Source organism: Pyxicephalus adspersus, chromosome 7 (genome assembly GCF_032062135.1).
Source record: "Pyxicephalus adspersus chromosome 7, UCB_Pads_2.0, whole genome shotgun sequence".
Classification (NCBI taxonomy): Eukaryota; Metazoa; Chordata; class Amphibia; order Anura; family Pyxicephalidae; genus Pyxicephalus; species Pyxicephalus adspersus.
Window position 1 is genome coordinate 31744663 of NC_092864.1, and position 14164 is coordinate 31758826.

Consider the following 14164-nt stretch of genomic DNA (forward strand, 5'->3'; position numbering starts at 1 on the left):
ACCTGTAATAACACGGCACCGGCCCCAGCCAGCGCCCAGCTGCATTGACAAGTGGAACACAGAGACCCGAGCTGCTTGATTACCCTTCTGTTGACCTGGAACCGGACCCACTTGGTAAACACGACGACAGCAGGTACTTTTCACCTACAATTTGTGTTATTTTTCTCATACTGCGCTGAAACAAAGTAAACACAAAGAGAAATAAGGTGAACCTCACTCTCTGCTCCTGAATGGGAGGGTAAATGCCAGTATTAGGCACAATGTGCACTGGCAATGGCTTGGCCGAGCAGGACTGACAGCCAATCACATACACCGGCCTAATCAATAACAGAGGACAGCCACTGATCATCATGAAAACTGAACACAATTGGTCATGCTTCGGTTTGTATTTGTGAGATGTACCACACAACAAAGTCCTCATTAAAAGAGAAGACCTGACTTTTCTTTGCTGCGGTTTGATAACATTTCCAGGTCTTGTCCCTCCCCCTGCCTGTGATTGGATAGTGAAAGGAGAAGTTGAAGATGATGATCAGCATATGTGCACTGCAGCACACGGGTGGGCATAGGAAGTTGCAAAACACTCCACTGCAAAAGGGCCCTGGACCCTCCTCAGCCACAAGGGGGCCTGAAGAGAGTTTGGCAGAGGGCCCCTAAGTCGATTCTACACAGGGCCCACTGTTTGCTGTGTCCACAACTGGCACCACAACTGACTGTTTCCCTGTACTTTAATTCAGCATATATTGGGATGGCCTTGTCATAGTATCTTCACACTAGAAGCAGGTATGACTAAACTAGCTCAGGTCCCAGTAGTTTTGGACCTTTATGCCACATTAGGCAACCCAATCATGTGATTAAGGCGTCCAGGGTTAGCGGACCTTCAAATAGAAGGAACGCCTTATTACCATTTGCTAAATTTGTACATACCAAAGGAATTTTATGATTTGCAGCTTTTCTTTACAATTCTGCCAGCAATTCCCCCTTTGTATGTCCTGGATGACAGTTTGCTGCACAATGGAACCCATACCGGGCTTATCTGCAAGTTACACCCCGCCTATAAATATATATATATATATATATATATATATGGCAATGCTGTTACTCAAGCAGGAAGTGGCTTAACCCAATGCTATTTTCACACTTTCAAATATTTTTTTTTAAAGGAATGAAATCTGTGCAAATCCCTATTTGCATGATTATACAGAGTCGGAGATAAGAAGGGACGAAAACACGCTGTTATTACATTAGGTGGAAGGAAATGAGTAATTGTGGGTCAGGGAATGAAACCTAGACATGCCTTCCTGTAAACGTTTAACGTATATGAAAAAAAAGCAATGACCTATGGACATGTTAAAGCTAAACAAATGTCAACACACAAGAACTGTTCTTAGGAATCTTGGAGTCTTTTGTATATTTGTTCCAGATCTGTGCAGTGATCCAGCATTACAAAACTTCTGTGCAGGTGCATTTCCTGTAATAAAGACCGGTCAGTGCAGCTCTGTCTCCTTGTGCAGGGTGACTGGTCTTGTATCCGCCCCCTCTTGTATTTGCAGCAGACAGCCTGTAGTGGGTGGGGCCTCTTAGGGCCCTCCTACATGCCTGTTCTCTAAACAGGCTATGTACAGCACAGTGATGACGTCACAGCTACTTTTACAAGGGTAATATCAGGGTCTACAAAGGCATTTGGTGCTAACAAAGAAAGAAGGGAGCACAGGTTGCAAATACAAAACTTGACCCTGACACAGTTTTGGTTGCAGCTAGGGAAAACCTCAGTTCTTATTTACAAAAAACGATTAGTGATGTCACTGACCTGTACCTCTTAGCAGAATTGCTGATGCATATCCCGCTGTAAGCACAGTTCAGCTGACAGCCGCCGTGTGACCTGGCGACCAGAGTCGTTGGATCACATGACACTCTGCTCCTGGAGAGAGAACACATGGAAATGTGATTCACCTCCGCATATATTATGTTTAATAGACCTGAACGTGCAATACGACGTGCAGATCAAAGACTTATATTTAGCAGAAGTTCTAATCGCTTTTTGATTCATTTAATTTTAACTCAGGTAAAGGTATTAAAGCATTCTACACCAAGTTCATCAGATGCCTCACCTGGGGGGCGAATCCAAATGAGATGACTGGCCCCGGCCCAATCTGTAACACATATGTGAGTCTAGAATGCGGCTCTTTGTTGTGAAATTCTGGAAGATACAAAATGTTTATTGTAGTCGGCCTGGGGGGTGTTATAGTGAAGGGTGCCAGGAATCGGGGTTTACTGATAATATATGACATATGATAATATATTCCTTATCAAATTGATAAAAACAAAAGGATAAAATGTTGCTTTTTAAAAAATATCAGGATCTATTTATAAAGAATGTATATTCGGATTGTGACTTTTAAAGGACCAGGGGTGATTTGATTGGGCACTGCAGTACCATAATGACCCTAAATTGGCAATAAAAACCTCCATTCATTTAAATGACTAGCTGAACGCCATATTTAGAAGGGCATAGGTGGCCCATTCGCTTCCATTGTGGCCCATTCTCTTCCACTATGGCCCATTCAGTTCCACTGTGGTCAGTTCACTTCCACTGTGGCCCATTCACTTCCAATGTGGCCCATTCTCTTCCAATGTGGCTCATTCACTTCCAATGTGGCCATATTTGTCTGTATTGTGGCCCATTTGCTTCCAATGTGGCTCATTCACTACCACTCATTCATTTTTATTGTGGCTCATTCAATTCTATTGTGGTTCATTTGCTACCATTGTGGCCGTATAGACTGCTCTTTAAAGTGATGATCAGCTGATGAATCTCCCCAAACACAGACAGCAATAAAAACCTGATAATAGTTCTAACCCACATATAAACCGAGCTGAAAAAAGGCTTTGGTTACACATTTCAAAGTGAATGAGTTCAGTAGAGTTATGGCAGCACAATCAGTACAAAGAACTGTCTACCTAACCATGCTCCAATCAGATTAATTCCTGAAAAAAAATAAATTTTGATATCAGTAGTGCAGGAGTCATGTCACTTCCTGTTACGGGGCGACAACTCTCTCTTTGTATGTCTCCTCGTTTTGGTTCTGTGTTGTCACCCCATCACATACACTCTTTCTGCAACCGTACGTACGTACTTACATTACACAAGCAAGATTCACCACAGACACCATGAAGAAGTCATGTCAAGCCAATGCTGTGCAGCTGATTGGAGCAAGTTAAGATATAACTGCAGTACAGGAGATTAGCAACAACAAAATCTAATTGAGGATGAAAAAAAGGTGAAAACTGGATATTAAAAAAGAATGGAGTTGGTTTATGATACACAATGCTTCAGTACAAAGGGATCTAATTCTATTTTTTTACACAAGAATAATGCAACTTCACACAGGAATTATACATTTTTCCAAATAAATCCATTTATGAAATGTGTGAATGTTGGGTAAAAGTTGTGTGAATCTAGTGATTTTTTTTTTATCAGATCCTTAATGCCATCCAGTAATGGTGCATTGTGGCAAAAGGTTGGCAAAATTAAAATCTGTTTTTCTTCCATTCTACCTATAGCAAGGGAATCACTGATGAAATTGATGAAATCATTATCCAGCGTGCTACCAGCACACATGTATAGTAAATAGCAAGAACCCTCCAGGGATTTAGCATGCATGCACTCTGCAACCGAGGGATAATTCCCCCCATCTCTGCAGGATCCTCAGTGCTAGACAAGCGGTAACGATAATAGCATACTTTGTGGTAATCCCAACTCATACCACCAATTTCTCTCATTTCACAGCTTTTTTCGGTCTCGACAGGCCAAAAGTGAGGAGCTTTTAAGATGCTGCAAACATCTTTAATTCACTAGGTGAACCTTGAAAATGGTCCAAGCCTGCAATTTTCCAAACCGCATTCCTAGAGTCATCCTCTATCGCCCAGCTAAGTTTAGCAGCGTTTAATTCACATTTCTTTCCATGCAGAAAAAAAAGAATTAGGTTTGATGTGTATAAGGAAAACACAAATTAAGGCAAATTTTCTGCTTTGCCATAACTAATAACAGAATTGTAAGCGGCGTTCTGATTGTCATTGGTTTGGGGGTAAGCCCAGATGTGCGCAGTCATGAGGTCAGGCTCAGGCGTAATGGCATTCAGTTACTGGACCACATGGGCAGCCTTGCTTAAAGTTCCCACCCTTGCTCCCTTGAGATCCTTGATGCCCCCCGGGCTACCAGGTTTCAGATTATGAGACTTCCCTAATAGTACACAGCTCGGGTGACTTCAACGTCCCATAGCTGAGAAGAAGAAAGATGTCACCGATAGCTACCAACTCATTTTTCAAGAATGCAAAGGAATGGGTACTGCTCTGGGTTGAGGTGTTCAACGTTGAGCTCTTTGGGACTTTTGGCTTATTCCACTCCAAATAATGCAAGAACATTGGATCTAAGATCCGTAATTTTGAAACAACTTTACCAAGAATATGATGATGATTATCATCATCCGTATGAATACGTCCATTGGTTGAGCAAAACCTATTAAAAAATGTTGGTCTTGGGGGTTCTCTGTATTGTTGCTACAATAATCTTGTTGAATGTTGGAGCTGTTGCATAGAGACAATACACCTCACCACCAGTCCAATGCTATCCTAACTGATGAGTTTCTAAGACTTGGGCATGCAGTGGCATGGGCCTGGTGGCGCGCATTTTTGCCTGCATATAACCCTACAAGTCGGCCTCTTTGCTCTTCATTTGGGAAGCTAGAAGTCTACCTGCAGGAGGGGTGCAAATGTAAAATCTGCAGTGACATCCACTGGGTGTTGCCCATCTAGTGTGATTTTACTTATTACAACACAGAACTCATTTTCTAAAACACTTTTCAGCACTTCAACAACCTATTAGTATTTATTACCACATCAATGCAGCTCTCTTTAACAATGCACTGTATTGGAAGGGGGCGGTAGTAATCTCCCACAGATACACACAGAAAAAAGGACATCTTGTGGCAAAAATAGGTACTGCATGAGACAGCTCCAGATTAAAGGTGAGTTTTTTTCTTTTTTTAATTTTTTTTTAATATAAAAAATATACTGTGGCGTTGGGCTTTACCCCAGTGTTTATATCAAAAATATTCACAGGTTCATGAATGTCCATTACCATAAAATCCTTCTCTCATTCGCGGCACACTCCTCAAAGCTTATGTCTGTTTTGGCCTGTTCTTAAGTAAAGGCAAGCTCAAACATCCCTGGCTGCACACTGCCATCTCTATACAGCCGCTGGGCCCTTCCACCCTCAGCCCCGCTACTGTGGATGTTTGCTTTGTACTTATTACCTTTCAAGTACTTTCTCATATTAACATCAAATTACATGATTCCGTTAAGTTTTATTGGGTTTCGAATCACTTCGCCACCATAACTTTGGCTAAAGAGGAATTAAAAACAAACCTGTATATCTCACAACAGCGTTGGATAGGAGAGATGCCTGGCCGTTCCTTCCCATTTTACTTAGTGTCAAATACATTTTTCACATACCTCTCTGGGTATAACAGCTCCTAAGCCCCCTCCAAAATATACACACCTCACTACTAGAAAGAGGGACATGCAGAGCAGTGCCGCTCCCTGGATTTTTCTGCAGCAACAAAACACTAAAAAGAATGTATCACGTCCCTTCCAATGGGAGCAAATCTTCCGGCTCTCATCTAATTAGGGGAATTCCAAGCCCAGCAACTTTTCTTTTGTCAAGTCATCTGAGCAGACATCCAACCTGATGTGCAGGAGCTGTGTCCCAATATACTCCCTGCGTGTCCTCTCCAGGATACGATGTAAAGAACGCCTCGCTAAGTACTTCCACTCTGATAGCATGACAATATGAATGTGATTCCAAATAGATACCATGATATTAGTAAGATTTTACATTGAAGGGTCTATTTATTAATGTTTTTACCAAAGATTCACACAACTTTTACCCAAGATTTACACAATTATCATAAGATTCTATCAGAAATTTGTGTGAATCTTGAGTGAATACATTGATAAACAGACCTCCCAAACCTGATCTCTAAATCTTATAAAAATTTTAACATATCAGCATTTTAAAAAATTATTTTCAATCCTTATAAACCTGCAACTTTCAATATTAAAGAATTGGGGATCCTGCTATGGAGGTCTTTGTTATAGGGTCACAACGCTCGGTCCCTGTTTCCCATTGGTTCCCTTGTTGGTGACCCTGTCACATGCCCTGCCAGTAGAAACTATAGGAAGCTATGCTGAAGCTTTCTGAGGGAGAATGTTCAGCCGCTGTCATCATCAGAAAGTTTGCCCTGAACAGTGATGGGTACAAAGTTGTCACATGACAGGTGGCATTTCTGGAAATCTTCCCCTTGTAGCTGTTGTACAACTGAACAATCTTGGACTTTCCATCACTCTCTGTCTGGTGACAATGGTCAGTACAAATCACCCCAGCAGCAATAAAATCTGTAAAAGCAATAAAATGGGTTTTTACCCTTTCCAGAGAAACTAATAAAATAAATAGTCCCATTTAATATAGAGATGCACACCTGCTCCTTGAATGAATCCAGTGGTGTCTCTGCAGAGGTCCAACATTTCCTGTAATATATCAATGCCAGAGATCTCCAATCAGCTTTGCTCAGCATAGAGCATTAGTTCTGGCTAAGCAAGATCTCTGCAAAGAAACCACTGTTTTCAGACAGAGAGCTAGGATTCTTCTCTGCAGACTGCTGGCATGGGACAGGATTATCTATGTTGGTTGTAGTTGTTTTCTTAAGAAAATTAACTTTAGGACTTTGCACACCATCTGTTTTGATGCATATGTGTATATGTGGGTCTGATTTAATAAAGCTCTCCATGACTGGAGAAGATAGACTATCATGGGAGAACCTGGATGATCCAGCAAACCTGGAATAAATCCAGTCTAGGATTAAAAACATTTGCCAACTATTAGCCAATGTTTTATAGAAATCTGCTGGATCACTCAGGTTCACCCATGATATTCTATCAGTCTAGGACAGCATTGTTAAATTAGACTCAATGACTTTGTTTGTTTACTGTATTTCTATGTATTGTTTGTGGATGGGGGAAGCCATATTCCTGTGTACAATGGTTGTGTCTTGCTGACATTTGGTAAATTCTAAGACAGACTAAGAGGACCCCCACCCCCCAGTAATCCCTATCTAGAGCACTTAAGGTCCTCCTAGAAGGGGTGAGATCCCTTTATGTAAGTATTTCCTTCTGCTTTGCTGGAGAGCTGACATTCCAGAGTAACAGTCTAGATGTGGCACTGCAGATAAGGAGCCATATAGTTAAATCTATAACCTGGAAATTGGAAGTCAGTTTGAGAACACCTGAGAGTTTTCATGCTGTCACTTAACCATTGCAGGTCAACCCTTCACTTCATGTATGGTTGTTACTTTCCTTGTGTTAGATTCACACCTAATCATTAAGGAGGAAACAGGATAGTAACAGAAAGATCAGTCTGCTGCTTCTCCTCTTATTGTCTAGTCCAGCCTCAATTTGTTTAACAAGGGGGGAACCCCTGAAATAACTTTCAGGTTTTCAGGGAACCTCTTTTATAAATACTATATACACAGCACACATATTAGTGTGGTGGTCAGTAGGAAGAATGTCTCTTATATTGCTGGCCTTTGGGTAGAATGTCACTCTTACAGATAACCAAAAATATCATTGGTGTCACCTAAACTGACCTGAGAGGCACAAACTGCTTATTGCACAAGGAACCCCCAGCAACCCCTTGGTTGAGAAACAGTGTTTTCCACTAAGGACCATATTTTGTCCTTGTATGCTTTGGTGTATGCTGGGAATTAAACTTTTACCCATCTGGGGGATTTACGTGCACTTTACACCGGCAGGGATACAACAAGACGTAAGTAGAATCTCCCGCCATAAAGAAGAACCCTTTAGCTGTCCCTACTGTAAGATATTTCATCAGCACCTGTTTAGTGAATTTGTTACATAGTAGTTAAACAGCATTTTGTATGGAAAAGATTATGGGACAGGTGTGCGGTGTACACCTTTTGCCACTGCACTCTGCACCCAAAAACAACCTTTAAAGACAAAGCACAGATTTGCTTGCAAGTAAAAGTAAATTACAACCAACTAATTACTTATTGCATTATCAGTCTGATAGCATAAGGTAATTCATGTTTGTTGAACCCTGTATATTGTGTATGGCCAGTTTAGGAGGTTTATCCTGTAACCAATCTTTATCGCAACCATCATTCCTATCAACAGGGTGAATGACCCCAATGTCTGATATAGCGATAGCCATTAGAGGAAGCGTCTACATATAATATATGATTTGCATGTTATGTTAGATGCATGGAATAATGATGAGTGAAAGTTTAAAGTGAATAAAGTTTTACAATTTTTGAAAACTTTATTGGAGTCAAAGTGACACCAAAATTACGGTGGCTTCTAAAGGTGCAATGCGCTTTAAATGGCGTCTTAACCCTCTAAATCCATCCTAAATGGCTCAGTGGGCAAAAGGGAATATCCACCTTTTTCCAAAATTTTGCATTGAAAAATACATTGGGGTCTATTTATTAAGCAGTGAATTTGACATTCCCTGGTGAAGAATCGTCCAGGTCCATGTGTTTCAATAGCAATGACCCATTCTCCACCAGTGAATGGGCCTTATTTATCAAAACTCTCCAAGGCTGAAAAAGATTATCATGGGTGAACCTGGGTGATCCAGCAAATCTGAAATGGATCTGGTCCAGGATTGAAACCAATTGCCAACTAATAGCAAATGATTTTTAGGAAATCCATGGATGGCTGGATCACCCAGATTCTCCCATGATAGCTTATTTTCTCCAGTCTTGGAGAGCTTTAATAAATCAGACCCATTATTTTAGAGAATATCACTGCTTTATAAATAGAGTATGAAGACATTGAACCACCTCCACTGTTGGACCCCAATGTGTTCCTAAACCTTAGAATATTGGAATATTATAAATCCAGTTACTGATCATTTTTAGTTGTTGTTAAGGAGAATCTGTGACTTTTCCTATTCAAGGGATTCTAGCCCCCATAATTTGCGTCATGCAATACGCATTCATTTATGTGCATTAACACACTGCAATAGATCAGACAGATGTGAAATGTGTTCCTAACATCGGAATACTGTTTTTTACTTGCTCCTATCATTTAGAGAAGCCATTGGAAACCTCATCAGCATATTCTATTTAATGTACAGCGCTGCGTAATATGTTGGTGCTATATAAATCCTTTTTTATTATTATTAATAATAATACTAATACTAATAATATTAATAAGTTGACAGGCTAATGCTGGAACTACTATAACCTATAAAGTGACTCCATTGTTTATCTCTCTCCAAAGACTGAACCTGCTCTCGTCTTTTGCCCTCTGACCCCCTTCCTGTGTTTTACTGCAGTTGAACTTTGATTACAGATCCTCCGTGGCAGATATGAATTCATTTCCCTATTCGATCAACAAACTTGACCAGTCCCATCCATTGCTTAATTTTCCGCCCAATGTCGTACACAACAATGTCCTTAGGTAACCCTAACGAAGAAGTATTAACTCAGGTATCTAGACCCCTTGGAACTATGGGAACCCAATGATGGGGATCTGGGTTGGGGTCTTCAGTAATTATAAATAAATACACTTGATTCTCTGCATTACTGAACCTATAAACAAAGTGGAGAAATAAATTGTCTTGATGCGTCAGGACTGATCCAGAAGTGTTGTTGTGGTGCATTAATATCCACGTTTTAACGCATGTTACAGCACACAACGATCAGGTGCCTTGCATTGCAATAATATACATGCACAATCCATAATTTATTAGTAAAATTGTTAGTAATGAGACCTCAATTTCACATGTACAAAATTACCAACAAATTCACCAGTTTAAGTCAGCTTGTGTATATACAATTTGTCTTTTTTTATGAATAAATATAAGAGGAAAATCAAACCATGGACATATTTTGAAGTCATTTTGGTTCCTAATAGGACTGGTTGTGGTGATGATGAGTTGAATAGTTACTGAAGGGATAATGGGGACACAATGGACAACCCATTGAGGTCTGTACAAGGGTTGAGGGACGCTGATGAAACAGAATGCTATTACAACAATCAGGTGTGGTTAGAGCATGGTGTAAGATAAACTCTGAAAATAACGTTTAGGCCAAGCTATAGATACTGGAAAATAATGAATTTCCTAACCTGTAGGAAAAAAAAACCCATTAAGGAAAAGAGTTTTATATAAATGTTCACCGACACGAATGATAATCATCCTAGGTACAAAAACCCATCAATATGACGAATCACAATGGGATATATCATTCAACCCATAAATCTCTGCACATGGTATTTTTAGGGCACATTTTTCATATAAAAAGTAATCACTGAAGATGCAAACCAATTAAAGTCTAAAAGACATTTGTAACTATTCGAAGCTCAAATGATCAGAAAACGAACAGCACACTACAGGACAGGACACATAAAACAACCACTGAATATTGATCTATGTTAAAATATCAAATCTTCTTTGGATCTTATAAGAAATTGGTCCCTCTAGAGCCAGCTCTGGACTGCCATGTGTACTGCTCAGTGAAAGTCAATTGGATATGGATATTATATTATATTTTGGTTCATCTCATTGTATTAACATGCCTGTACCTGGCTTCCTTTTCTTTGACCTATCACCTGTCCATTGAGTCCCCTTCTGGTCAGAATGGCATATTTAGATCACCTTGCCCATGTCCCCTGTTCATTCCGGTAAGCACCACACCTATCTTAAGAAGAGGTCACAATCCATGAACCATAAACTTGTGTCATAAGACTGTACATGGTTATTTACAAATAACAATTGTGAAGTCGTCCATAGTAACCAGTTAAACATTTGCTTTCACTGTCAGAAAGGAAGAACAATCGCTGCATGTTACTGCATATTTGCACTTCTATAGTAAATCAGATGGAAATGTCATGTGGCAGCCCTCTGCTTAATGACCAGAATCAAAAGTCTTTTTTTTATTTATTTCACAAACATTGCAATGAGGATAATGAGAGGAGCTTTTTAATTGCTACAAAATGTGATACCCAGACCTCACAACTCTTCATGTTCACTGATTATATCCCATGCTCTATCCAGGTATAAACCACGTGCAGTCTGTCCAAAGCTGAGCCTAATATGCATCACAAGCAATTCTAAAATGTACATAAGCTACATACATTTACACCATTAGTACACCACCTATATGACATAATCACACCACCAAAATGTAGCATTCGTTATTAAACATTCAATCCAATTGATCGATTAGTCCCCTCATCTGAAAGCCACATTTTGATCTGTGTGCCCTACACCCTCATCTGCACTAAGACTTAACTTTCAGCATCTTCTGGGTTTCCTTTTCCTCAACTTGCCTTGACATGTCTGTAATATTGTTTTCTTCACCACTACACTTGTTATCTCTATGTCCAAACCTTTGCCATCATCCCACTTTTTCTCCCCTGTGCCATTGCCCCCCTTATTCTCCTCACTGATGCCATCATCCCACATTTATCCTATCACTTGTGCCTTCTTACTCCCTTCATCCCATTTTATTCATTTCATGTAATGATACAAACTTCATCCTTTCACTTAAGTCATCACATCACTATTATCCCCTCACCGTGCCATCATTCCACCTTCATCCCCTCGTCTGTACCTTCAGCCTTACCTAATACCTTCACCTGTGGCATTTTCCTATCTCTATTCCCACACCAGTGCCATTATCCCTTGAATTTTGCCATCACCATGACTTCATCCCCAATCGTCTTCATCTAATCGCTTTACCTGTCATCATCATGTGATCTTTCTTTAAAATGTGCCATCATCACTGCACCCATGCCATCATTCTATTTTCAACCCACACCTGTGTCATTATCCCACCTTCATACCCTCACTTGTGTCAATATACCAACTTCATACCTACACCTATACCATCATACTACATTCACAACTTACCTGAGCCATTTTTTACCTACATCCCCACTCTTGTACCACCATCCCACCTTTACCCCTCTACCTATGCTATCATCTATACATCATCCTTTCATTTGTCCAATCATCCCACCTACATCTTCTTAACTGCATCATTGAATCATTGTTACTCACTTACTGCTTCCCACCTTCAGCCCCTCACATGTGCTACTGCTCCATCTGTATCCCATCACCTTTGACACTATCCCATCTGTATCCCCCTACCTGTATCCAATTTAGGCCCCTCACCTATGTAAGAATCCAAGTATTGGACCCTTCACCTGTCATACTCCCAGCTCCAAGCCCTTCACCTGTGTCATAATGCCAATTCCAGGCCCCTTACCTGCCTCATATTGTCACCTGTAGACCCCTCACTTATGTAATACTTCCTCCCATTGACCCCTTGTTCCCTACCTGTTTCATAATCCCACTCCTGGGCCTCTCATCTGCACCTTACCTGCCTTATACCTGGCTTGTCCACCTCGTGCTTCCACACCTCTCTTAAACCTACCCTTGTGTCCCTCACCTCACCTTGTGTCTCATACTGTCAACTCATCTTTCTCATACTATAAATGTTTTGCACCTCACCAGTCTCATTCTGCTATCCCTGGGATCATTACCTGTTCTATTTCCACCTATTGGTAACCCACCTGTGCCATGACCCCACTCCTGAGCCCCTCACCTGTCTTACACCCGTCACACTGAGCCCCTCACCTGTCTTACACCCGTCACACTGAGCCCCTCACCTGTCTTACACCCCTAAGCCCCTCACCTGTGTCATGAGCCTGTCCGCCCCGGTGTTCTCCTCGTCCTTGAAGATAATGTCCGAGTTGTAGTTTGGGGTGAGCTCCTTGAAGCGCTCACAGTTTCGGGCGATCTTGCCCTCGTACCTCCCGCTGGCCCCCAGGGTCTTCTCGGGCACATTGGGGCTGAACTGCTTGTAGGAGAGCGGGGTGAGCTTGGTAGGTCTTCGCCTCCTGCCCACCACTCTGCCCGGCCCGCAGCCTCGCACCGCCGGGCTAAGGAGCAGCAAGGCGCCGCAGAGCAGCAGCACGATCGGGGGCAGCTGCATGGGGCGTCCGGGCTCCCTGGGGCTGCGGGATCACGACAGCCCCATCCGCAGACCCTCAAGCCCTGGCGGCAGCGGAGGGGAAGTCTGTGCAATCACCGTGCAGGTGTGTGCTGCCCCCCTCTAGTCCTGCTGGGGCTCCAGAAATGGTGGAGCTGGGTATCCTCCAGGGCTCCCGGGACTAAGTCTCCTCTTCCAGGGAGCCGATGCTCTATGCAGCGCTCCGCCGCCTGTCGGGTGTCGCTGAGTGTGTAAGCTCCCAGTGCCGGCAGCCCGCAATAAATAGGAAAGGCGGTTTGTTTTGGCACATGGATGGCAGGAGGGAGGGAGGGGGGTGCTTTATACCGGGGTCTGCGGAGCTCACACTCACTCTCACGCCCACTTCATGACACTACAAGGCTCACCCGTCCCATTCCCGAACTCAGCTCAGTGTTACCTCCGATCCTTATCATAGGCTGGGAATGAAGTGTCCGAGCAGAAGCTGCCATCCCTGGCTGTGCCATTCACAGCCGGCTTCCCTGATCGCTCCTTCGTTCTCTGTAATCACAGCTGCCTGCAGATGTGTGTGCACCTGGGCTGCGCTACTGCTACAGTGCCCGCCATCCCAACATCTGAATATTAGGGAAAGTTCAGAGGCGCATCATTGTGTACAGATATATGAGTTCTTTTTCTTAGAAGAGTTACATGATCTGAAAAGTGCACATATGCTAGATTTTTGCAGAAACGAACATTTCCAATTATTAGGGTGAAAATCAAGCATCTCTATAGCCCCTTTTAATTACGAATAGCATCTTGCCAATGAACAAAAATAAATGGCACCCCAATTATTAATATTATTAAACAGTATTTATATAGAGCCAACATATTATGGTATAGTATGGTACTGCGAACAGCAGTGCATGTTCTACTGCACCACACACAGGTGAACCAGCAGTTTTGGGGGCTAATATCCCAAAACTAGGTGGATAATATCACTTTGATATCAATGAGTTACTGGAAGAGTAAGGTAAAGGTTGTGTAGACATATATTGGCACATAATATAAGCTTGGGGTGTTTACACTTTAAATTTGTCACCAGAAACTATTTT

General features: G+C 41.9%; 1 protein-coding gene across 1 annotated transcript in view; it reads right to left on the minus strand.

Annotated features, from left to right (window-relative positions):
• IHH (Indian hedgehog signaling molecule) overlaps positions 1-13556 on the minus strand; it is a 44293-nt gene extending 30737 nt beyond the window's left edge. The window contains exon 1 of the mRNA XM_072418017.1: positions 12780-13556. Within this exon, the coding sequence (XP_072274118.1) occupies positions 12780-13079 (300 nt within the window). The 5' untranslated portion in view covers positions 13080-13556. The remainder of the gene's footprint in view (positions 1-12779) is intronic.
• Between the last annotated feature and the right edge of the window lie 608 nt (positions 13557-14164).